At 45.5% G+C, this 25,797-nt stretch overlaps 1 protein-coding gene across 7 annotated transcripts in view; it reads left to right on the plus strand.

Annotated features, from left to right (window-relative positions):
- Nucleotides 1–25,797, plus strand: part of Farp1 (FERM, ARH/RhoGEF and pleckstrin domain protein 1) — a 263,579-nt gene that overhangs the window by 76,344 nt on the left and 161,438 nt on the right. Inside the window, exons 1-2 of one of the 7 annotated variants that reach the window (XM_078016242.1) lie at nucleotides 6,164–6,333; nucleotides 6,736–6,817. The exons of the other annotated variants lie outside the window; for them this stretch is intronic. Of the exons in view, the coding sequence (XP_077872368.1) occupies nucleotides 6,329–6,333; nucleotides 6,736–6,817 (87 nt within the window). The 5' untranslated portion in view covers nucleotides 6,164–6,328. Of the gene's footprint in view, nucleotides 1–6,163; nucleotides 6,334–6,735; nucleotides 6,818–25,797 lie in introns of those variants that run through there. 7 annotated transcript variants of the gene reach the window in all.

Raw genomic sequence — 25,797 nt, forward strand, 5'->3', positions numbered from 1 at the left:
AGGGAAGGAAACATCTCGACACTGATGAGCCTACACACCCACTTCCTGACAGCGTTAGGATTTATTTTGTGGCGACTTCCAGACTTGGTGCTTGGAGACACTTAACGCCCTGTCAGAAGGCAGTCTCCAGTCAGCATCTGCAGGGGCTTCTCACCGCTGAGGTTTTCAGGAATGCTCCTGTCTATTTTTAGTGTTCTGAGCTCCTGTGTTCTTTGTCTTGGTTCATCTGTTTTGCTTTAATGCACGTATTTAAAACCAGTGGGGCTTTTACAAAGGTGCCATTGCCTCTCTGTGAACAGGTCAGCGCCTGGCATGGGGCATGCGCAGTGCAAGTGCCCGGGTGGTGGTGGCGCTGCAGCCCCCTGGCTCCCCTTGGCTGAGCTGGGCAGAGTGTTTGCTCGCAGCCTGCGACTAAAAGGCTCAGGAGTCACTCGAGTTAAACTGGGCTAACTGGGCTGCACGGAATAACCACACAAGAGACACAAGTACCTTTTTCTTTGGGGTTGCTGTGACGGTTCCTCTGACCTTAAGGGTCCCCAGAAAGAGAGAGGGAGCAAGAGCACGCGCTGACCCCTTTTATTGAGGAGAAGCTATTCAAATGAGGCAAGGGGTCAGGTTTCAGGGGGCTGAGTGTCTTCATGATGTCCACTGTCAGCAGGTTGACTGACACCTGGGTAGGCCACACCCAAGGGCACAGTAAGAGGAGGGGACACACACAAGGCACTTCCATGGAAGATTCTATCCTAAACAGGGCAAGGGGTTCTATTACAAAGGAACAGGTGAGCCTAGCTCCACCCATGGGGCTGTAGCAAGACACACCCATTTCTGTGACTGAGCGCCTCAGCACCCAGCTGGGGAGTGTAACTCAGTCACCCGTAAGGTTGGCCTCCCACACTGCTCAGTCCTCACACAAGGCTCAACTTGGGCGGGTTTCCCCCAGTCCTTCAGGTGATAAAAACGGAGAGCTTGCCCAAATCTGTCCAAGCCCCATGTGCATTCTTTCAACTGTATTGTGATGAGTTTTTCAGAAGAACGTGGCTTTGGATCTCGGGAGAACTCAAACCACGTAGAATATGTACAGCATCAAGATAACGGTGCTCAACTCTGGTCCCTGGAGCACCAGGCCACTGGGAGCTGGTGAGACAGACGTGCACATTCTTGGGCTTCACCCCAGGCCCACAGAATCACAATCCTTGGGAATGAAGCAAAGCAGGATCTGTTTTCAGAGACACCCCCACCCCTGGTGTCCCTGCAGCCTTCAGCCTGAGAAGCTGATGGAAAGGGCGTGTTTGGCATTTCCATCAATAAATACGTATATTTACACAAAATGTTTAAATTGGCAGCCATGGCTATGACTGAAAACTTTTGTAATCTGTCATTGCTCAAAATATTTCTGAAGGAATGGGCAAAGTTGTGGATATAGTTCACATGGCTTGCAGTTTTCTCCTGTGGTAGAAGCTCACTAGTTAGGGTTTCACTAATTTGCAAGTTTTAATTCTGATGCAGCATTCCCAAATGTTTGTTCAGTTGTGCAACAGGAGGATTTGTTAAACGTAAACAAGTTAGTCGTACACAAAAATTGTATCGAAAATAATGTTGTGCACAGGACTTTGTTTCCTAACCAATAGTGTTTTTCCTGGGAAGCACCTCGACATTTTGTCAGGTTAGAGCAACTGAATGTGACTGTGAACAATGAAATCACATACAATCTGTATTATCTTCTAATAAATCCGACATCCCTGTTCTTGAGTTTTCACCAGAATTCACAGGATGGCTGGACTTCCTCATTCTCTCCCATCCTTAAAAGTGTGATGTGGGGGCTGGAGCTGCGGTTCAGTGGTAGAGCACTTGCCTGGCATGTGTGAGGCCCTGGGTTTGATCTCAGCATTGCATATAAATTGAAATGTGAAATTTACAGTTGGAAAAGGGTGGTCTCCATTTTAAAACAGAACAGGTGCTATCAGATATATGAGTCTGGGTTATTAGTATTCTGAGTTTCTCCTAGTTAGTTTACTACTAAAAAATCATTTGCTGGAATCAAACAAATGATGTTCAAAGAATGCAACTGCTTCAGCTTCACTAAACATTAGTCTAAACTGCTCGAAAAAAATATTCACACATCCATCTCATAACACTCTCCTTATTGAAATCAGATGAAGCGAGAGTGAATTAGTTATCATGGAAATAATGTGGACGATTTCAGAGTATTTATTCCATACAATGAAACACAGAACTTGTTGCTGCTGAGTTAGAAGGTGGACAAGCAAAAACAAAGGCATGAGTCAGTGGATGGGCAGAGGAAGACAGAACTCGAGAACTGTGTAGCGTTTCTTTGAATCTATATCTAAATGCAATCAAGGAGCCAAATTTGGACCTGGAAGTTCCACTAAGCCTATTCTTTCCACTTTGCACCAAAGACCCTGGAACATTCCCGACTTTGCTACTTCTCTTTAATATGTGCTCAACACATTTGCAGCTTTGGCCACGTCTCAACCAGTGGTTAGTACTAGCTTTCAGTTCTAAGGGCATCAATCAAAAGAAATTTTGTCATTTTATTTAGGGGAGAGGCATAGTTCTGAGCTTTCTTCCCCACACCCCTCAGTGAATAATAAAAAGTAGAGAACTTTTTGGCTTCTGTTGGCCTTGGCAGCAGTCACATTGCTGGGTAGATTTTTGTCCCCCAATTTGGATGCTGAGTCACATCTGTGCTGGTGACCATGAGACCTCTGTGGTGAGGCTTCTTGGTATTTTCACACCCGTGTTGTCAGCTTCAGTTCTACAAAGAACTTTCTGTGGTCCCCCAGGGCCATGCTGCCAGAGCCACATTCACAGGCATATTAATTGCGTTGCAGGGCCCCGGGGCTGCAGGGCCCATGGAATCGAGTCAGATAAGAGTGACTTAAAGGCACTATTGGAGGAGACATTCTACCAACGAGAGGAGTGTGCAGTAAAACACCTCTGCAGGTGCTGCTTGACTTACCTATGTGCTGATAGGCTGAAAAGCTGAAGTCAGAAATCAGTCGAATATACCTAGCTGTCAGATATCCTGGCTTAGCAACATGGACCTCTGTAGGGTGTCTGTGGTTTGCCCTGGAGATCGCAGGGCTGAGCCAGAGCTGCTGCCTAGCATCTCAAGAGAAGATCTCCTGTCCATCACTAGTGCAGGAGGAGACTCAAATTCAAAATGAGAAGTCCGGAGCTACTGAATGCTGAAGACGTTCACACCATGGTGCCGATGTAAAGTCCAAAAATCTTAAGTCAAACCACTGTAAGTTGGGGACCGCCTTCACGTTGATGATGATGATATTTCTAATATCTAAGAACTCCTGGGGGAGGTGGCACAGGGCACTCCACTGGGGCCAGAGAAAGAGGGAGAGGCACTTCTATTCTTGATGAAAAGCGGCCCAGGTGGAGGATAGAATGGCAATCAGGTGGTTAGTTTTTCCATCGTTAGAAATTCTTTTCTGAAATTTTTAATCATGAGAAACACAATTTAAAACTTATCATCCTAGCTGGGCACGGTGGTGCATGCCTGTGATCCCAGCAACTCGAGAGGCTGACGGAGGAGGATCGTGGGTTGAAGGCCAGCAACTTAGGCCCTAAGCAATTTAGTAAGACCCTGTCTTAAAATGAAAAATAAAAGGGCTGGGGATGTGATTCAGTGGTGAAGTGCCCCTGGGTGCAATTCCTGGTACGTATGTATAAATAATAAGTAAGCTAGAAAATAAATAAATTTACTATATAACCGTTTCTAAGGGTACATTGCACTATTATTACCAAGTACATTCACATTGTAGCTCAGTGGAGCAGCTGAAACTCTGCCCATTAAACCACAGGCCCCCCTTTCTCTGTCTCATCACTCTTAACAACTGCCCAGGCCCATTTTTGGGGGGAGTATGGAGAATTGAACTCAGGGTGCTTAACCACAGAACCACATCCCCAGCTCTTTTGATTTTATTCACTTATTTTTTATTTTGAGACACGGCCTCACTAAGTGGCTTAGGGCCTCACTCGGTTTTGAGGGTGGCTTTGAGCTTGTGATCCTCCTGCCTCAGCCTCCCGAGTCACTGGGATTACACTCTTTGTTCCATGTCGTTTGTACAATCCACTCTTGAAGTCTGTAATTCAACACATTATAGCATATCCACGGAGGCAGGCGCCATTACCTTGATTCCAAACATTTTCAACACCCCAAAAAGAAATGCTGTACCCATTAGTAGTCTCCCCGTTCCCCTCTTCCTCTGCCCTGACAACCCTAATTTACTGCCTGTCCCTGTAGGTTTGCCTCTTTGGGCCCATTTCATAAAAGTGGGACTTGGTGTATGTGGTCTTTGTGTTTGTCTTCTCTTCTAGGCCCATTAAAAATAAACAGAGGATTAAACTGTTGTATGACTGAAGAACAATGTGTAGTAAATGTTTGCTTAACCATAACCCTTGATCACATGGAGCTCTTTTTCTTCAAAAATCTTTCTTCGTAGCCAGGAAAAACTGACTTTGCTAAAACATGAAGATCTCCATCTAAGCACCACCTGTTTGAAGACTTGGGAAAAAGCAATATGCTTCCCAACGAGATTTAATTAAAACCATATAGGGTCATAAATCCAGTAATATTATACCTGGTCAAAGCCTTAATAAACTGGAGCAGAGAAGGCCCAGATGTTGCTAACATCTCCTAGTTGGCAACATTTCTAAAATAATACTTGGGTCCAGAAAGCAACTAACAGAGAGAATGAGCTTTGTGTTTGTTATTTTAGGAGGAAAATTCAACTTCCTGCCTAGGAAAGATGGATTAGTGGTGTGGATGGGATCTTACCTTTTAATACTCATAGGGAATTATATTTCCTTAAGGGTTAATATATCCAGATTATTTTCAGCATATTTTTCAATTTTTTTTTTGCAACTCTGGGAAAATGACCCCAGAACTCAGTGCCTTGGAGAACTTAAAATCCCTATCAAGGAAGGGTCCTGAGGGAATGTGTGCAGGCTCACGCAGGTGGCTCCCACTGGGCTTCTGCCTTGGATGGGTGCTGGTGTCCTTGCTCTCTCTGACCACCTCAGAAAAAATGGAACCCAAGGTCTCCATTAACAAAGATCCTCAGGAGAAAATTGGCTCCATTTTCTTGTCATTGGAGCTGTTTGGCTTTGAGTTTCCTTACTTGTTGGATCAGGAGTGTGTTGGTAAAGGAGTGTGTTTGTATTTTTCTTTTTGGGGGGGTACTAGGGATGGAACCCAGAGGCACTTCACCACTGAGCCACATCCCCAGCCCTTTTTAAATTTTATTTAGATTCTGGGTCTCACTGAATTGCTTAGGGACTCACTTTTTGCTGAGACTGGCTTTGAACTAGCAATCCTCCTGCCTCAGCCTCCCAAGCTGCTGGGATTATAGGTGTGCGCCATGGTGCCTGGCCAAGCTGTTTGTATTTTATCCAGCATTTTTGGTAGTTAAGATGATCCCACAACGGACACCATTTTAAATTGTGCAAGGAGAGGAGACTTGACCAGAGTTTAGGGGTGGAGACCAGGTAGCCAGAGCCGTGAGACACTCTTGCAGGATCCAGGCTAGGGAGAAAGAGACAGCAGGGACTGAGCACTGGGACCCCACCACCCAGGTGCTGAGTGGCCCGAAATGCTGCAGCAAAAGAAGGGTTTCTGGCTGGGCCATTGGGAGGCTGGTGGCCGTGGCTGGGAGGAGAAGAGGGAGGAGGTGACAGGGGTCAGGTGGACCACCCGGCGGCAGCTGACTGCGCATCTCCCAGCTGGCTCCGTGTCCTGGGCACTTGGCCCTGCTCCCTCCGCGCTCTACTGGACCTTTTCCGGAGAGAGAGGAGAGCAGCGGGCAGTTGCGGGCGTTCACAGGAGGAGGGCAGGCGGGTGGGACGGGCACCCCGGCCGGAGGGCGGCGCCAGAGGGTGAAGAGCAGAGCTGAGCCCTGCGAAGGGCAGCCCTTGCTCCCCCTCCGCAGGCTGGTGGACCCCAGGGTCCCCACGGTCCCGCCACCCTTGCCAGGCTTTGCTGTTGGCCCTGTGGCTGGGGCTGGGGCTTTGTGTGGTTAAGGCTGAACCATGCGGCGATTCAGGGCAGACCCAGCTCTGTGAGGCCTTCGATTTTAAAAAGGACCCAAGAGGACACAGAAAAATGAGGCCGGTGGCCTTGGAAGGGTGAGGGAGTGACCAGCCCCCAGGCCGCCTGGTCCTGCTGCGCGTTGGTGCCGAAGCAGAGCCGCAGGACCCGGGCGGTTCCCCTCTGCAGAGGGTGGACTTCCCGCAGGCGTCCTGCGAGGCCAGTGGAGACGAGGAAACTAGAGGCACAGCTGCACCGTCTTGGTCAATGAGGTCGTGAGCAATTGCACCGAAGCCTTTGTTAGTGGCTGCTCCAGGCCACAGACCTGGGAGGGAGCACACCTGGGCGGGGCTGGAAAGGCACCCCTGGACGGTGGTGAGTGGTGGGCAGAGGGGAGCCCACAGCACGCGGCTCCCACTGGGCGATGCGCCCTCTCGCTGGTCCCTGAAGAAGGACTTCAGTTATTTAAATACAAAATCACCAACTGACCAATGTTGCCTGAGGGCAGCAGTCGATTTTGTCAAGTTTTCTGATCTTCCTTCTTTTAATGAATATTTTAGGAGGAGAAGGTGTAGGGGGGAGGCCTTGCGGCCGGGGTGCTGGGCAGAAGGGGAAGAATCTGGAGACTCAACATTCCTTTAAAATCAGGCGGTGATCTTTCCTTGGGCCTCTAGAGTCAGCAGAAAGAAACTAGAGGCCAATCTTCTCGTGAAGACCCTGATCCCCTTCGTACAGCAGTTGAAGGGCGGTTACATGGTAAGCACAGGGCATGTGTGAATCGCAGTGTGCTGTAAGCTAAGCTCTTGAGCGTCCAGACAGACTGCCATTAGGTGCTGGCCCTCACAGAGCCTCAGGAGCAGCCTCCAGCAAAAGTGCTGGGCAGTTTTTTTTTTTTTTTGGTGGGGGTGTACCGGGGATTGAACTCGGGGGCACTGGACACTGAGCACATCCCCAGCTGTATTTTGTATTTTATTTAGAGACAAGGTCTCTCTGAGTTGCTTAGTGCCTCGCTTTTGCTGAGGCTGGCTTTGAACTTGTGACCCTCCTGCCTTGGCCTCCGAAGGTGCACCACCACAGTTTTGATGGGCATGTTGCATGTGACAGAAGACAGTCCACAGCACTTGGAGGGAGAGGACAGCCTCTTTAGGGGACATATTCTGTGCAGTGGACTCCTCTGTCCTTTACCATATAACCTGCTTATTTTTCTCTTTTCTGGGGCAGAGAGAGAGATGTGTGTCCATCCCCAACACCTCCTTCCCCTGCCCCAGCACCTAATTTCTAGAATCTTTTTATGTATATTTCTTCTTTTTTTTATCTTTTTTTTTTTTTTTAAAGAGAGAGTGAGAAAGAATTTTAATATTTATTTTTTAGTTCTCGGCGGACACAACATCTTTGTTGGTATGTGGTGCTGAGGATCGAACCCGGGCCGCACGCATGCCAGGCGAGCGCGCTACCGCTTGAGCCACATCCCCAGCCCCTGTATATTTCTTCTAAAGGACCACCTCTTGAAGGGAATGGCAGTGATCAAGTTCCTCGGGGTAATTTGAGCTTCATTAAAATTTCAGGAAGGCCTTTTCAATTAAAATACATGCTTGTAAATACGGGAGAGTTTTGCATAATTTTAAAGTGAAAGTACATTTATGATGGAAATGCATTAAAGAGCCAGTTTCTAGAGCTGATTGTTTATCCACAGTTTGGTTTTTCTCAGCAAATTCCCTTTCTTTTTTCTTTTTTGCCTGCTCTATTGAGGTAGCACTGATAGACAAAAAAAGCACATAATGTGTACATTTTGGGGAGTTTGGGCATAGGTAAAATCACCACGATCAAGGTGATAAACACAGCAGCCACTTCCAACATTGTTGTTTAAAAACAATAGAAACCACAGCCCCTGGAGAGGGGGCCCTTGCTCCCCCTCTTGGCCTGCTGCTGGGCTGCCTCTGGCTCCTGCAGCGGGTCCTCTTGGACTCTGGGCATTGACAGGCCCCCGAGCCTGAGCACTCACTGCTGCGCCTTGTAAAGCTTGGGGAGGACAGAGTTCTCACTGAGCAGAGAGAAAGGTTCTGTTTCTTACAGAGCTTGGGCTTGAAGAAAGAGCTTAGCCGATGCAGTCCGTAAAGAGAGGCTTATTCTTTACTGAATCGGGATTTAAAATCCTGTTTTGTTATTTCATTGGAAGAGAATGATCGGCGCTGGCTGGAGTGAGAGTAAAGCATGATACTGACACATTCCAGTGCTGAATAAAGAATGTTTCTGTTGGGTGGGAGGAGAGGGCCCCCGCGAGGCTCCTGGGCCCAGGGGATAGCTCTGTCTGGCGCCCCCTCCACCTGCTGAAGGATTCTGGAAGGATCTTCTGCTGTAGGTTGTTCGCTCCTGGGAGAGACTCACTTCTATTTCAGCAACAAATCAGACCCAAGAGAGGAATTTGGTTCACTGCTGGTGCTGAAGTTAAAAGCTACCTCCTTTCCCACAAGTGGTCTCTTAATTAGATTCATTAGTTTTTAAATGTTAATCGGAATCGAAGTTTTAATTCCCGAAAGGTTTAGAAATTTTAAAAGGAACACCTCATTTACCATATTACTGTGTTCTGAGAAATCCCCTGGAATCAGTAATTTTTGTGTGACGTTTTTAAATTCAAAGAATGGATTATCAATTATAAAGCCATTTAGAGAGACTAACAAAACCAAATGTGTGCTTAATTCACATTGCTTGGTAAGTGTTTTGTAGGCTGTTTATGTGAATACAGTTAATTTTGATGAGAAAACATATTTTCAGCTCCCACGTCGAACCCAACATTTTACATGACAAGTTTTATCATACCCAGATAATGCAAGGGGAAGACTTTGGTGGAAACAATTAGCGTGGCAGATGGAGCATTTTAAATCTGTATAACTCTAAAGCTTTGTTTCTAAAAGCTTTCCTTCCCCCCTTTTTAATTTTTCTCATAGTAAGTGCAGGATCAGGCCTAAACTAGTTGGAATAGCAGGCGCTTATTTCATTATTAACACTTGAGGAATCTTTAGGGGTGAACAGAACAATTCTGTAGAAGGAAAACTTGTTTTGTAATCAAAATGTATTCCGTGTCTACCTGGAGTGATAGTTTCAAGCAACACAGAAAATACAGAGAGGTATCCCATTTCTCTTATGATTTGTTCATTATCATGTGTGGGTCAGAAACCTAAGCTTTAATCTTCTTACTCTTGTAATATTAAAAAAATCGAGATTCTATAGTTTTTATCTAGGAAAGGTGATTGTGCTTTTTTTTGTTGGTAGATAATTCTCAAAATAAGTTGTGTGTGCAAGTGTTTGTGTATGTGTGTTTACATACTGTATTCCCTCTTCTTCTCCCCTGGAATCAATTTAAAAGCTCAAAGTCCTTAGTCACGGATACCAAAACAACACTATAAGGGAGGCATTTAGCAAAGTTTAATTTTAACCAGGTACTTAAACTGTAAACAGACAGGATGACATCACCATAGAACAGTGCACCGTGAATAGAGGCTCTGTCAGGGCTTTTCTAGCCAGAGCACTGAAACGGAACAGCCACTGTTAATTAGCTTAAGAAACCCTGCAATTCCCGGCCTGTGCATTCCGCCTGTGCACTTTCCTCATAACGTTTCTGCACAAAACTGAGAACGAGTTCCTCGTATCTTCTGCACTTGCCTTCTCCCAAGGGCGCACCTGGGAGAGAGTGCATGTCATCTGCCAAAGTGTCATGCCAAGGTGTGTTACCCATGGCGGGGTGCAGCCCTCCCCACCAGCTGCCTCAGTTGGACCAACTTTGGTCTCCACGTATGATTTCTTTAGCTGTTCTTTACGAAAGTCACACTGGGCCCTAAACAACCAGGCCTGGTTACTAACATGGGCACCCTGGTCCTATTTAGTGCCATGTGGTTTTTTTTTGTTTTGTTTTTGCATTTTTTGTACTTTTCCCTCATAGTTTTGATTGGTGCATTGTAGTTGTACATAATGATGGGATTTGTTGTTACACATTCTACATGCACAATTGTTGTGGTTTTGGTTTTTTTTTTTTTAATGTCACTGTTTTTTTTTTTTTTTTTTTTTGGTTGATGCTTTTTTAAAATTTCACTGTTTATAAATAACCCCCAAGAATAGTACTGAAATGCTGTCTAATGTTCCTAAGTGCAGGAAAGTTATGATGTGCCTCATAGAGAAAACAAAGGTGTTGGAAAAGCTTGAGTTGTGCTGCTGGCCTTGAGTTCCACTTTAACGAGCCAGGCTTTATTAAATAAGTTGTCTTTCAACAGAAATGCCCATAAAACAAGGTAGTGTTAGTTAGCTGATGAAAATGTGACCCGAGGCTCACAGGATCCTTGCCCTGGACCCTAATTTAGGGGTGACTTCATCGAATGTAATTATAGCCAAAGAGAATCAAGCATATTTCAACTAAGTGAACACCAAAGGTAAAAAATAAGTTTTTGTGTCAATTGTCCTGTGATATTTAATAATTAGAGAAATAGGGATTTTCAAGCATCTTTTGTGCAAATGGGCATAGATCAGGTGATGCATCAATTAAGCTATTTCACTGTTAAAATTTTACCTTTGGATATATGCAAGCACAGTTGTCCCTTGACAGCCTCGGAGGAGCTCGGAGGACTGGTTCCAGGATCCCTGCAGATATAAAGTCTGCAGATTCTCAAGTCCCTTATGTAAATTGTGTAGTCTTTTCAGATAACCTGTGCACATCCTATATCCTTCAAATCATCTCTGGATTACTTACAATTCCTAACCCAGTACAAATGCTATCTATGTAAGTAGCTGCAACACTGTATAATTTAGGGAATGATGATAAGAAAAAAAATGTCCATACATGTTCACTGCAAACACAGGTTGTAAAATTTTTTGATCCATGTGTGATCAGCTGAATCACATGCAGGTGCAGACCGTGGAGGGTCATCTGTACATAGTTCCTGTTAATGTGCTTGCTGAATGGTGTTTTGTTTTTTTTTTGCGGTGGGGGAGAGAATTATATTTTTAGTGAAAAGAGATATTTCTTTTATGTGACATTCAAAGTGCTTAAACTCTTGTAAGATAAACTTTTTTTTTTTTTTTTAAGAGTCAGTCTTTGGCCCGTTTCTTGAGGGAAGAGGTTTCTACTTTTGCTCAAGAAATACATCATTAAAAATAGCACTGGGCCTAGTCACTGCTTTACTTTTCCCTTATGACCACGGAGAGACATTTTAGCCCAAGGAACCTGGAGCCCACCCCCCCCATCTCCCTCCTTTGAGGCTTTTGGAATGATTGATGCCACACAGACCTGCATCTCAGGGGAGGCAAGAAAGTAAGCAGATGTGAGTCCACCACGGAGAGATCACAGGGTGCTGTGTTTACACCTGTCCCTGAGCATTACAGAAGAGAAAAGGCAGAAGAGCCCGGGAGCAGCACCATTCCTCAGAGATGGTTGCAGGGTGGTGTTTAAATCGTGCCCCCGTGGGAAGTGGACGGCCTGGGCACCCACCTCTGTCCTTGCAGTTATGTTTTTATCCTTGATGGTTCCTTCCCCAGTTTTGTTTTGGAAATCTTCAAAATTCATTGGAGCTTAGGCCTCGTCAACCTTTTTGAAAACCTAATTTTTTGATGTTTGTTTTCAAGCCCTTGAGCCTCAGGTGCAGATCTGCATTTGGTAAAAGGAAGTAGGATATGACTTTATATGCATTAGATAATACAGTACTTTAAGTTTATTATGAGATTCACCGGTGATTTCTGAACACCCACTTATAAGGGCAGCCCGGTGACTTAATTGGAGAAACAGACACTTTAGAAAGAAATGTAGGGTTTTCAGAAATCCAAACCCAGTTTGTCACTCTTTAAATTGCCATCTCAAGTCACATCAGAATGCTTATGTAAAATCGTTAAAATTTGAAACTGTATGCATTTTAGATGTTTTAGAGTCTAAAGAAACGTGCAGTAATGTGGGTCCTTTGGGTATGTACGTGGCTTGTTTTTTTTTTTTTTTCTTTCGTAATTTGTGAAAAACTTTAAATTGTGGAGTATGGCAATTGCAAAAAAAAAAAAAAGGCTATAACATTTCTAAGTATAGAAATACAAACAATGATGTGAATATCCAAGTTAAAAACCAGAGCACTCCCAGTGTGGACCTCCTCATTGCTCTGCCGTCTCCCCAGGAAGTAATCACAGGCTGAATTCTATGTTAATCATCTCTTGCTTCTCTTTATAGTTTAACCCATGTGTGTAATTCTAAACCGCAGCATGATTTGGTTTTTAATTTCTGGTTCGGTGCCTGTCTTCCCACTGAACTGGGAGGAGAGGGACTGTGCCCCTCCTGGTCTTTGGGCTGCTCTAGTCTCCGCACAGTACTTGGTGGCAGGAACTGAGTGGGTTTGTGTGGACTAATGAGTAAATAAACATGTTTATTCTTATAAAATGATTATTTCCAATTTATAGTTTGTCTGATTTGTAGTTGTAAATGCAGCACATAAATATGTGCATGTTTGAATAATTATGAAAGAAGGGTAGATCGTATTCAGTTCTTGGAATGAATTTGGATGGGTGGCTGTTAGAAGCCTGTACCCTTCTGTCCATTTGTTAAAGGAAAAAGTGAGGCTCGAACAGGGGTGCCCTGCCCAAGACCATTTAGTCCGAGGATGGCCAAGGTGGGGCCACAGTTCACAGCCCCTGCTTCCTGTGTCAGGATTCTAATAGGCAACACTCTCAAGATGGTTTCCTTCAAGTTGTGTGGACAGTGTTGCTCAGGCCAGCAGGAAGTCCCTGCAGGGGAGGGAGGAGGACAAGCAACTACAAATCGCCCCCCAGCATCATTGATTAGGATCATGTAATTTGATATAGAGTACAAGATAAACCAAAGAAACTTGTTAGAATGTGATAGTAAAGTAATATGTATGCGTAATGTTAATGGAATAATAGGTGATTGGAATTTACAGTGTCTTCATTAATCAGATGAACTTTTGGGAATACTCATTTTGGTCTGTCCAAACTTCCTGATTTTCCAAGCAAGAATCACAGGACTGAAGGGAAAATGGTGCAGGTGACATCACTCAGTAACTTAAGACTTCAAAAGTGACCCTTGTCTGGTTGGCAGCCATGTGTGTGTGTGTTGTTTTTTTTTTTTAATGTTTTTAGTTTTTTAGTTGTAGATGGACACAATACCTTTATTTTATTTATTTATTTTTATATGTGGTGCTGAGGGTTGAACCCAGGGCCTCACCTGTGCTAGTCAGATGCTCCACCATTGGGCCACAACCCCAGCCCCCCATGTATTCTTAAGTGGGAGCAACAGAGGGTTCATGACCGGTGTTTTTATTTTATATTTTAAATATTTTGTTTTGGATGGACAGAATACTTTTATTTATTTTTCTGCAGTGCTGAGAGTCGAACCCAGTGCCTCACACGTGCTAGGCAAGGGCTCTGCCACTGAGCTACGGCCCCAGCCCCTTATGTATTTTCCATAAGAAATTTCCTGAAGAGTAGGCATGGGTCTTCTATTGGAGGGTCTCCCAACCCTCCTCCCTCTCACTGAGGCCCCTGCCTCCACGTGTACAGAGTGAAGATGACTTTTCACATTACATCTTCCCCCAAGAGAAGCCCACAGAAGCCCAGGGAGTGCCCAGGAGAGCCAGGAGCGCCTGGCCACGTGGGCACTGCAGAAGGCTCGGGACTGCCTTGTCACAGGCTGCCTCCGAGAATGCTTGTTGAAAATGCCAGCCACCTCTGTTCTCCATTCTTTAAACACTTTGTCTTGGCCTGTGCCTTCTGACAGCCTGACGCTGGGTGTGAGTGCTGTGAAAGGGCCCATCCATTGCTCATCTGCTGCTCACAGGTTCAGGTTGGTGACTCTGCAAGTCCTGGTGATAGTGGATACTTCAAGGGAAATATAACTGCCCAAATTCTCAGGGTATTATTTTTAGAAGAACATGTCCACGTTGTTGGACGTCAACATTTTTCAACTGGATTTTGGCAAGCATGGGCCCCTGAGATTTTTTAAGTAGCTCTTATCAAAACACAACCAGCTACTTGGTTGGGGGAGGTGAATTCCAAAGGCTGGAGAAAACCCTGGTGGCACTGGTACCAGAGTGGAGGATGGGGCGTCCATAGCTGTGTGTTGATTTGGGCTGCGACAGAGGCCATGTCCAAGCCAAGCTTGTTCAGTGAGGAAAAATGTGAAGTTTCTAATCTTTGAACAGGGTGTTCAGGGAGGTGAAAGGGATCCGAAGCTCTGAGGAGTGCTGTTTAACTATTTATTGGCAGCGTCCAGAGCTCAGCCTTTTCTGTCTCCATAGCCTGGGGATGACGGTGGTGGTGGTGGTGGGGGGGGACCATGAGGAAAGTAGCAGTAGTTCCTGTTGACTAAGTGCTCCTGCAGAGTGGGACCCAGGGGCTCAGCTCTGCTGTCTCAGGACCTGGACTAGCCACCTTTTGAGGCCAGTGTTCGGATCTGGGTATCCATGAATAAACTGAGTCTTGCATTAGAGACTTTGATGTTGGATCAAATCTGAATTCAAACCTTGCTTCTGTGACTTTTCAACTGTGACGTGGGTCTTAATACTTGGTAAGTGAGGATAAGGGACCCACCTGAGGAGGTGGGAGTCCATGAGATGACGTATGTGGTGGGACACGCGGCCCACACAGCACTCTGCAGATGGGCCACGGGGGGAGCTTCGCTGCTTTGGTCCAGGTTCACAACACCAGCTTCCGCCTAGGTGTGCTCTGAGTCTCTCCTTCACACTTGCTGAGTGACTTCACAGCAAATATTTTGTTTAAACTGGGCCATATGGTTAGTTTTGAATCTTCTGTAATTAACAGAGCTCCGGGTGGAGGCAGAATCATTGGGTTTGGGGTCAGAATCCATCGTCTTTTGTGTGTGTGTGTGTGTGTGTGTGTGTGTGTGTGTGTGTTATAGGCATACAAGGTTTCTTTGAGGATTTGGAACAAACGAATGGTCAGTTTTTTCTCTTCCTAATGCACTAAGGGGCTCATCAGATGGTTCTGAACATTTTTGAAAATAGCACTCTATGGTGTACTCCTATAATCCTAGCTACTGGGGAAGCTGAGGCAGGAGGATTGCAAGTTTGAGATCCTGTCTTAAAAAGGGGGGGGGTTGCTGGGGAAGTGGCTCAGTGACACAGTGCTGCAGGGTTCAATCCCTACCAAAAAAAAAAAAAAAAAAGGAAAGAAAGAAAGAGAGGAAGGGGAGAAAAAGGCCACTCTCCCCTCCTTGTCCAGGGGACTCTTCCAGATATTGGTGTTTTGCAACCACCTTGGCTAACTGACCTCTCATTGTGGGTCCTGCAGGCAGGGTAATCAAGTGAGGGGTGGGTGGTCAGTAAGGTGTTGGCATCCCTGACAGCACCACTCGGCCCCAAGTGCCCATCTCATAGTGGCACACTCGTCCTTTGTCATCTTAGCATTGGAGTTTGAGTTAGATGAATGTGCCCGTCTTGGCTCTGCCTTCCTGACTGTGACTCTGAACAAACTTCCTAACTTTGGTGAGTCTCACATCGTCCGTAAGGTGTGGTTGATGGCGATGTCCACCTCCCTGGGAGATGAACAGTCCCTTCAGCAGGACGAGACGGCACACTTGAAAGAAGCAGCCCCTCCTGCCACCCCGTGGGTGCTCCGTGAAAAGTGGGTGCTCCATCCCGGGGTAAGGAATGGGAAACCATCGTGAGAATGTTGTCTGTTGTGTTTGTGGAGGTTCTACTGATGAGAAATGCCTTCTCTGCCTTGTGGCTCCAAATGCTGGATGAGATTTAAGCCCAATGCATGAGAGCCTGGCCCCCAGCAGCTGTTTACATGTTCAGATTCGGCCTCAGTATAAATAGCCTTGCCATGCATTCACATGAAACTGCTGAGGATTCAGGATTGAGGCTCACTGCTGGGATTAATTTCTTTTCAACAGACTGACTGTCTAGAGAATATCCATCATGCTCTAAGTGAAAACATATGTTAGCATAACTGATGGCATTGGGGGAAATGGGGAAAGGAATCATGGGAGATGGAGCCACGTCATGGGGAAGAACCATGTGCTTGTCCACAGCTGGGGCAAAAAATCAAAATCCATCCAGGACTGTTTCTTTTTTTACACCCCCTTTTAAAAGTTTTTTTTTTTTTTTTAAACATGGAAAGGCAAAGGAAAAAATTGATTTCCAGAAGGAATTTTTGAAACAATGAGCTTTTATAACCAGAGAATTTAGCCTCACCTTAAGTAGAATTTGGGTCAAGAAAAAGTGGAAAGGTCCCTTTTAGATTCCATTTGGCCAAATAAACTCAGTTAATAGCTAAGACATAAGATTAAGGTATAGTAAATGTTGTTGTTGTTGATTTTTTCTTGTAAATGCCAAAATAGTTACTATGTAATAATATACATTCATTTGCTGAGACCTTAAAATATCATAAAATAGTAATAACTTAATCATAATTTACTTTCTTGGGTTGGTTTTGAAAAATTCAAGTAATAAGGAGAAGATGAAATACCCATTTTTGACCGTTCACCTCTTTAATGGTCTTATGGGGCAGATTCAAGAGTGAGTGAAGGGTGACATCACATCTTCAACTTACTTAATAAACTAAAAAGTCCCCCTTTGGAAATCTGATTCCTGACCTTTGTGGATTTCTTGTGCGGGTGTCAGGCAGCCCTCACGTGGGAAAGGCTTAGACTAGGAGGAAGTGCAGGGTAAACATTTAGCTGGCACTGTGGGTCTTTGTTCAAACCTCCTCCAGCCTCACTCCCCTCCCCCTTATCTAGAACAATCTATCTGAATATTAGAAACATCAGTAAATGTTAAAGCAACAGCCTTTCTGGTAGGCAATTTGGCAACTAATCAAAAATCTTAGGAATGTGCATAACTTTGTTCTGGTAGGTTCTGGGAAGTGCTCTTGCAGAATAATAGAAATAAAATGCCCATCCAAAGACGTGATGTTAACAATTACTCCATAAATCCCCTGAGGTCATAGTTTATCCATATGCAGCTCTGCACAACTGAAAATGTTCACAATGCATTTGTTGTAAATGGAGCTGATAGCAATGGTATACTGCATTTTAGACGACATGTCTTTATTTGAAATCTGATAATTTTTTACTATGTTATTCTGCATTAGTGGAACTCTATGTGTGTGTGATAGAGAAAGGAAGCAGAAGGGTGTTTGCCAGGCTGGTGGGTGGGGAGAGGGAAACGGGGAGTTAGTGATTGATGGGCACACGGTTTTGCAAGATGAGAAAGTTCTAGAGACAGAGTGGGCATTGGTTGCTCAACAATGGGATGTACTTACCGTCACTCCACCACCGTGCGCTTAAAAACAGTTAAAGGGGCAAATGTTACATATATGTTACCACAATTCTAATTAAAAAAAAGCAATAGAAGAAGGATGAATAATAATGATTCTTACAAAATGTATGTTGGGGTATCTGCGCACCAACCCAAAGACTTGCCTTCTCAAGAAAACTTTGGTTTTCCATTATGATTATTTCAGCACATGTCTAAAAGTTGAGATTTTTTTCAACACAATCACTATACCATCATCACACCTCAGTTATTAAAAATGTCTTAGAGTAATTGAATACAAAGGAAAATGTTTTGATTAAAAATGCATTTATTTTTCTCAACGTGAACATATTTTTCCTGGATCAAGCTTTTTTTTGAAAGGAATCATCTGGGTCTTTTCAACAATACTGGTCTTGCCCGTGACAGTCGTGTCGGGACCTGGGGATGGGGGGTGTGGTGGGGTAGGTTTCACTCATCTTGCTTGCTGGTGCCGTGTCATTGCGTCCATGAAAAATGCCCATTTTTCTTTTCCTCTTCTGTTTTCTGTACCTTCTCCTCATCCTCCACTGCCGTCCTCCTGCCCTCTGTGCATCTGTTTGGACCCCTGTTAAGCGGTAGGACCCTAACTGATGGGTTGTCACCCTGAAGGTACCTGAGCTTGAGCTTCAGTGTATCACATTGATGGCTTGTGTTGAAAACACAGTGAATAGAAGTGAAGCAGCGCATACTTTGTTTAGCCAAAAGCTTTACTTGTCAACTGAAAAAGTTAAATTTTAAACAAAGGAAAAAAAATACAATGAATAGGACTCGGGAAAGGGAAGATCGGCAATCTCTTCAGTCTCCCTGTAGGTTTTCCTTTAAAAGCTCTGAACAGTCGGCTGCAGAGTGTGGTTTTGTATCGGGATGCGCCAGAACATCTTGGCAGTGCATGAGACCATTTGGGCACCCTGCTTACCGATAAACATAGTAAACAGGTATTGTTTACTATGGAAGGGTGACGTTTCCAAGAGCGTAGATTGAAGTGAAAAATCCAAATAGTTGCCCAGATGAGGGGGTAAGAGAGCCAGAGGGGACCGTAGCTGCTTCCTGGGTCTCTCTCAGCCCAGCCTGATATCTATCTAGTTCTTTGTCCTCTTGATAATGTGGCAAATTCTAGGTCAAGCAAGCCAGTAAAGCTGCCCTCTGATAAGATGCTTCGTGTGTGTTTCTGTGATTTCGTTTGGTCATTAAGAATCGATGACGTTCTTGACTTCAGACCTGGTATTAATCAGCAGTCTGAGGGGCTAGTCTATAATGAGTCTTAGAGGTTCCTTTGGGGGCTGCCAGCATGTCACCCTACGCACCTGCCTGCAGATGTGGGCCTCCCTCAGGACTTGATGCCAAGGAATTCACCACCAGCAGGGGACCAGTGATTTGTGTCCCCAGGTTTGCAGACCACTGAGCCAGATGCTCAGACCATCATCTTACAAAGTCCCACAGCATCTGATGATAAAAATGCCACTGTGGGATTTTAAAAATCCAAGTTCCAAGATTTAAAAATATATATATATATATTCCTAATAACATGTGGTTTTTCTTTCCAAGATGGTTATTTGAAAACTTGACTTCCTGTGCACTTTAGAGAAGGAGTAGACAGGGAACGAGGTCCTTGGTGGACACCGAGTGGAGTTTGCTTAAGCTTTGGGATTGAAGGCTCAGGTTGAATGGAGGGGAGGTGGCTTGCAGAATTGCCATGGTGTCACTGTCCCTTCCAGCAATCACGTTGGGACAGGATTGCTGTTGTAACAGTCATGAATGGATTCATATTTACATTGTGGGATTGGCTTCCTGATTGCAGAGAATGAGTCCGGCTCCGGCCACCTGACACTGCAGCTGTGCTGCTCTGGGGCAGCAGAGCCCCTCACCAGGTGCTCATACCGTGCCCTTAGACTTCCCAGTCTCCAGAACCAAGAGCCAAATAAACTTCTATTGTTAATAATTTTCTAGCCTGTGGTATTTTGTTATAGCAGCAGAAAATGAACTAAGACAGGACTATATCAGGGCCTATAAAAATGGGAAATTTAAAGAGAATTGAAAAGTGTGTGTGTGTGTGTGTGTATGTATGTGTGTGTGTGTGTGTGTATGTGTGTGTGTGTTGAGAGGAGCTAGTGACTTCAGAGCAGTTATATTTCAAGCTTCAGTTTGCATGTTTATAAAACAAGGGACTTAGGATAATTAATCATTCAAGGTTCTTTCCTGCTTGAACCTCCTGGGGCTCTGGACTTTATTAAATGTACAAACTGCATTTGCTGGGTGGGCAGCCAGGAAAATTTTATTATAGCCAAACCTTACATTGGGTAAATGCAAGTAAACACACAGACACACACACGCACGCCCTTCATCATGTTTCATAATGATACGATTTTTATTTCACTGTGCACTTATATTCTGAGTGCCTGTTGTTTCTTGTAGGGAGGGGGTACTTTAAAAATTTTGATAAAATCATTTGTCCTCTCTTCTGAAAAAGAGCTTTTGTGCTCTCAATGTGAGCTGATTGAACACATCATAGGGCTTGTCTCCTTATTTCTTTTCTTATTTATGTCTTTGGATACTGGCTAGTTGCCCCTTCGGGGTTCTGGGCACCCCAAAACCAACAGAATGCGTTTGAGTCCTGTGTGTATTCAGTTACCTGGGGCTCATCTGACTGTTCAGAATACATCACACCTGTCTTCTGTTTCAAGATGCTGTTACTCACGGGTTCAGAATTCTCTGTTGCCTACTTGAGGAAGAAACATGGTTTCATTTAAAATTTTTCTTTGTTCTTCAGTTTGTTCCATTAAAAATAAAAGTTTGGCCAGTACAGTCACCGTCCTCATGGTCAAGTTCAGCTGCCGAGTCCTGCCGCCTCCCGGGTCCTGTGCCCTGTGCGGCTCGCCCAGCTCAATTTGATCTTCGAACCCAGACGCTGGGGTTGAGCCGAGCCAGCCCACGAGCCCTCTCTTCTCCACCTGCTGGTCCATCCTCTGGGCTTGGCATTCCCTAATGCCTTAGCTAAAGGGGCTTTTTCACGTTGTCCCAAGCCACGAAGTCTAACACGTAAGCCATGATCTGGTTTTAGTCACCTTATTCTGCCCAAAGCACACCAGTGTTTCGAATTACCTCTCCCCTGCTTCTTGCCAGGTTTTCCAGAAGCCAAAGCTGGGATGCGATCCCAGATCCACAGAAGCCAGAGAGAATCAAGTCCTTCATCTTTGATCAGTTAAACAAGGGGCAGGGAAGGGGTTGGGAAGAGTGGCCTGATTCTAGATTTATGTTCCCATTCACTTCCTGTGCTGTTTGGGAATATTAAGAAATTATTAGGGCATCTTCAACTCTAGGACTGACATGAGTTTTAGTCTTGTTGTTCTTGTAACAAAATACCTGAGACTGGGTACTTAGAAAGAAAAGAGGTTTATTTAGCTCACAGTTACTGAGGCTGAAAGTCCAAAGAGAATAGGGCTGCCTCTGGTGAGGGTCCCCTAAGCTGTGTCCTCGGAGGGAAGATGATACCCTAATGGCAGGAGCTCTGGGGAGAGGAAGAGGTCACCAGGCAGGACTGGAAGCCAGAGCAAGTGGGAGGAGCCAGTCCTTGGAGTGCCCACTAGGCCCTGCCTCTTAAGGACCACCACCCTGGGGGACCGAGCTCCAAACGGATGGGCTTTGGGGCAGTAGTACACTGTATCCAAACCACGGCAGCAGGTGTGGGGGCCCAAGGGGACAGCCGTGTGCAGAGTTGTGCAGGAGGTCACTGATGAGCAGCAGGGGTGTGGCAGGTGCTGGTGGGGAACCCTGGCGTGGCCTGGGCTTTGGCTTCATGAGCGAGGTTTTAGGTAGGAGAGGAGGTGAGGCCCAGTGTCCCCAGGAAATGCTGGCACAGCCAGTGCGTAGGCGACCCCACTCCCCCGCTCTGGGAATCTGGGGTGCACTGGCCCGTCCTTGGGAGGGGGAAAGGTCCTTCCTTCCAGAAGGAGCCCCTGGTGCCTGTCGGCCTTCACCTCCTGGTGGATGCCTTCTGTTGTTCCCTAGCGTCACAGTCACCTGTCTCATATCTAAACCAGCTCCCGTGCATCTGCGGGTCTGCCTACTACATTTTTTTGACCGAAATTTACTTATTTCTTTGAATGGACTGGGGCGGGGTTGAAAAACTGTGCGTGGGGCGGCGTTTGTGGTGTTATAGGAAGAGCACTTACTGATGTTTGCAGAAACATCAACGTTGATGAGGTTGATGGCATCTTTTAAAATATAACCTGCTCGTGTAGGGGTGGGCCAGAGCCGGAGGGAGCAGCAGGGCTGCCTCTCTCTGCAGACCGGCCCTTCGCCCACCCTCCCGGGCCACTTGTGCTTCCTGCAAGTTGATAGCACATTATTCTTATTTGTCAAGTGCTCCTTTTCCGCCAGCCTCCGGACATGTAATGTACAGCACGCTCGGCTTGTTTGGGGAACACTTAAACAGCCACAGGCAGCTTATAAATACGATTTCCCTCTGTGTTTGGTGAGATAATTGAATGTTTTTCCATTGGAAATCATGAAAAGCTGAGCTCCTTGAGAAGATCAGCAAAGACCCGCAGTAAAATAGAGATGAAAAGATGGAATTGCAGTTTTCATGGAAACCAGGGGCTGTAGGCAGAGCCATTGAAATTCACGCACCCCGTATTCACTGGAATCATGGGATCAGGCCAGGTGCCTCGTGAACACTGAGTTAATGTGTTGAAATGGCTTTTTGATAGTTTGAAAGTATGGTTTATTTTATATTTAGTTACAACTGGAAAGAAATCTTCTGGTTGCAATTTCCACCCCCTAAGAAATGAAATTAGAACAATGAGCAGTAGGGCCAGTTACCTGCCGGGACTGACCTGTCAGGCCCACAGGTCACTCGGCAGGTCATCTGGCTACTGTTCATCAGGGCGTGGAGGTGTGGGGTGTGTTCGGAGGGTGTGAGTGAGTGTTAGAGTGGCTTGACGGAGATGTTGACAGCTGGAGGGATCAGAGAGAGAGGGGCTGACCAAGTCGCCTGTGCCTTTCCTCCTAGGGTTTCATCTTAAACAGCGTTTTCATTTACAATGTTTATATTCAAGAGAGACACCCTTTGCCATCTCCCAAGAAGATAAACACAAAGGCAGTTATTACCAGATGGATTTTCCTTTTTTTCTTAATATATTTTTTTTAGTTGTTGATAGACCTTTATTTTATTTATTTTTATGTGGTGCTGAGAATCGAACCCAGTGCCTCACACATGCCAGGCAAGTGCGCTACCACTGAGCCCCAGCCCCAGCCCCAGCCCCAGTCCCTAGCAGATGGATTTTCTAGAGGGAAAAATTAGAGGCAACTTAATGTCCATAAATAGACTTGATCGATAGAAGATGGCATACTTAAAGTTGGTATAATAATAAGCGTTAAAGTAATAATCTTTGCTTATAGTTACCAACACAGTTCAACCTCAGGAATGTAACATTGACTGATACAAAAGTATAGTTTATTATTTATTTTAAAATCATGCGTACAACCACTTGTCTATATTTTTATGGATGCGGGTGGTGTGTTAAATAGATTCCGAAGATGCACAAAATGAAAAATAGCCATTAGTTCTTGAGATAGGGAGAAGGAATGGAGATAATTTTATCCATGATATTTTATACATCTGTAAAAGAGGGCTGAAATGAATATGAAAAGGTATTATTTGTCATTTCTGGAGAGGGGACAGAATGTTACTTTTCTTTTTCTTTTTTTTTTTTGTAGTTGACTTTATGTTTAAAACTGCCCCCAAAGACTATGTCTATTATTCAAAATTCATAAAAAAAATTATATAGAAGAAAATAAAAGTCGCTCATGGTTTTATACATCACTTTAAACCACAGGTTTCTGATTAGCCATTGCTCTTTGAAGGAATTTCGTTTAAGGAAAGCCTGCATAGTGTATGTGCAGAAATTCAGCCTGATGTCCAACAGTGAAGTGATGTCTTCTCCGCCATCAAGCGATATTTACCTTGGAGTGGGTTCCCTGGGTGATTGTGAACCTCAACCTTTTATGCTGTGCCGTTCCCCATTGGTTTTCCTTTGGCCATTTCTTTTCAGGGTGTTTCCCCCCAAGGTTTATTAGCTTTCTCTGCCTGGTTTGGAAATCAAATGACTTGTGATAGGCACGAAGCATTCTTGATTCTAACTTTATTTTGTTACTAATTTACTCATGGCCTTGGAAAATCACCTCCCATTGCCATTGAATAAGTCACCATTTATTGAGCCCCAAGCACTGGATGGTGGGTTGGCAGGGAGTAAAGTAGGTGTGACCCAGTCTCCGGCAGAGGCCCACAGAGCCGATGGCTGCTGCCTCCATCCTGGTTTCCTGATCTGCAAAATGAAACTGATAATGCCCACGTCATCTCCCCCAGGCCACTTGGGGATCATCAGGGGAGGTGGTCCGGGCACACACGGACATCTTCCACCTCTCCCTCGTGCTTCATCTGGCTCTGGGCTCCACAAGGCCTTCCCAGGGTGGTGGCATGGGACCTTTGCATATAGCATTTCCTTTATTTTGAATGCCATCCAGGTTCTCCTCCACCCCTCAACCTCACCTTGAAAACAAAACCTTGGTTAGAGGTGATCCCAGTGGGAAGTGCATGCCTCTCTCTTTCTCAGCTAGGACTGTGGTTGAGCCTTATGGACTTTACTCTTAGCACTTTCTTACAAGGTACTGCTAGCACCGAGTTAGCACTGGAGCCATACTCGGTGCCAGATAGGCCCTGGTGCACACCAGGTGCTCATAGGGAGTTTGTGTGAATGAACTGAATGGTAGTCCCTCTGAAACGTAGGCAGAGCGGAGCTTAGGGGAGAGGGAGGCACGGGGCATCTCTGAAGGTGGTGCTTGGAATCCTGGGGAGAGCCAAGTGTCGCCACCAGACAGCAGATCGTGATCTTTTTGTGGGATGTTGTCTCCCCCTGCTCCCCCACACTGCCCTGCTGGTAAATTTACAGTAGCCTGTTGGTTTTATTCTAGCCGTGAAGGTACATAGAATTAGGTAGTTGAACTACGCATTTCTGAGCTATACCCATCCATTAATGCTGCGTTCTGAGGGTGTTGATTTCGATCGTCTTTGCTCCGACCTACGTATCGTGGGCTCCTGTTCTGCTCAAGGCTCAGGGACCTGTGGAGCTGGGACCGTCATCGAAAGCTTCACGGTCAGACGGGGCAGGCAGCCCCTGTCCATGCTGAGCCCTCACGGAAAGAAAGCTGCACGTCGCAGAGTGCACGGGGATTAGCCAGTTTTTTCTGAGATGTAAAGTTCTCTCTCCTGCCAGAGTGATCCCTCGATTCCTAAGGGCCATGTAGATCATTCTATGTGACAGTAAAAAGAAGCTGAAAACAGTCAAATGACTTACAAGTGCATTTTCTTATTTTTTTCCCCCTGGTGACTGACTAATGAGGGTAAAATTGGTGTCAAGGGACACGGAGTGAATTCCCTCCATTGGCACCAACCCATTTCTTGTAGATAAGGAGGGCGGGACTGAGGGAGGGTGAATAACCCAAAGGTCCGAGTTTACTCCAATGGGTTTCCAGCTCACTGCGGCAATGACTTTTCACATTATTTGATGTAATTCCCCGGTGATCTGGCAGAGAGGCAGCATGACAGAAGGGGACACATTAATTTTGGTGTCCAGGATCTGGGCCTGATTCCCAGTCTGCCCTCTTACTAGCTGTGTGGTCTTGGGCGAGTTGGCTCTCTGAGCCTCACTGTCTTCCTGAGACGGGATTCACAGCCCTGACTTTGCCCTTTGAAGGAGATAATGTAGGTAAAGCTCGCCGGCCCAGTTCTCCGTGCACCGTGAGTCAATGCCGGCTCTCGTTACTGAAGTGTGAACACCAACACAGAGCCACTCATTCTCTGGCTTGCCGGGGAAGGGAGAGGTGCAGGTTAGTCATGAATCACTCTCTGGAACAATCCCCTTTGGAAACTTTTCTGAAGTCAAATTTCAAACCAGTTTCCAAAGTGTCCACAATTTCTAGATATTGCCTTTGGGTGAAAGGGATCCTCTTTAATTCTTCTTAAAATGTATCAGTGAAAACTATCAAAGGAAGGAGCAAAGGATCAGGGAGGGGTTTGTTATTATACCGCGGTGTTTGACAAATGGTTGTCACCCTAGGAAAATAAATGTCTACGTAAACACAGGCAGACTCTGAAACACGCATGCTCCAGCGTGACCCTTTGATCTTGGGGCAGTGAGCCTGACTGTGTTGTCTTTGGGGTTTGTCTTCCTGTGTCACGGTCACTGCTTTGAATCAGCCTCTGCACACTCATCTGCTTGTTGGTGTGGGAAGTCCACCTGGGTTTGTAAATCTAGCCTGTTTTGCCCTTGGTGATATGTGAGTGCTTTCCAAGGCTGGTCCTCCTTGCCTTGGTCTTTTTATGGCAAACCTATACTAGACTTTTGTCCAGACCCTCTGGTTTGGCCTGGAGGTGCAGCAGCC

The sequence above is a fragment of the Ictidomys tridecemlineatus genome, chromosome 6 (genome assembly GCF_052094955.1).
Source record: "Ictidomys tridecemlineatus isolate mIctTri1 chromosome 6, mIctTri1.hap1, whole genome shotgun sequence".
Classification (NCBI taxonomy): Eukaryota; Metazoa; Chordata; class Mammalia; order Rodentia; family Sciuridae; genus Ictidomys; species Ictidomys tridecemlineatus.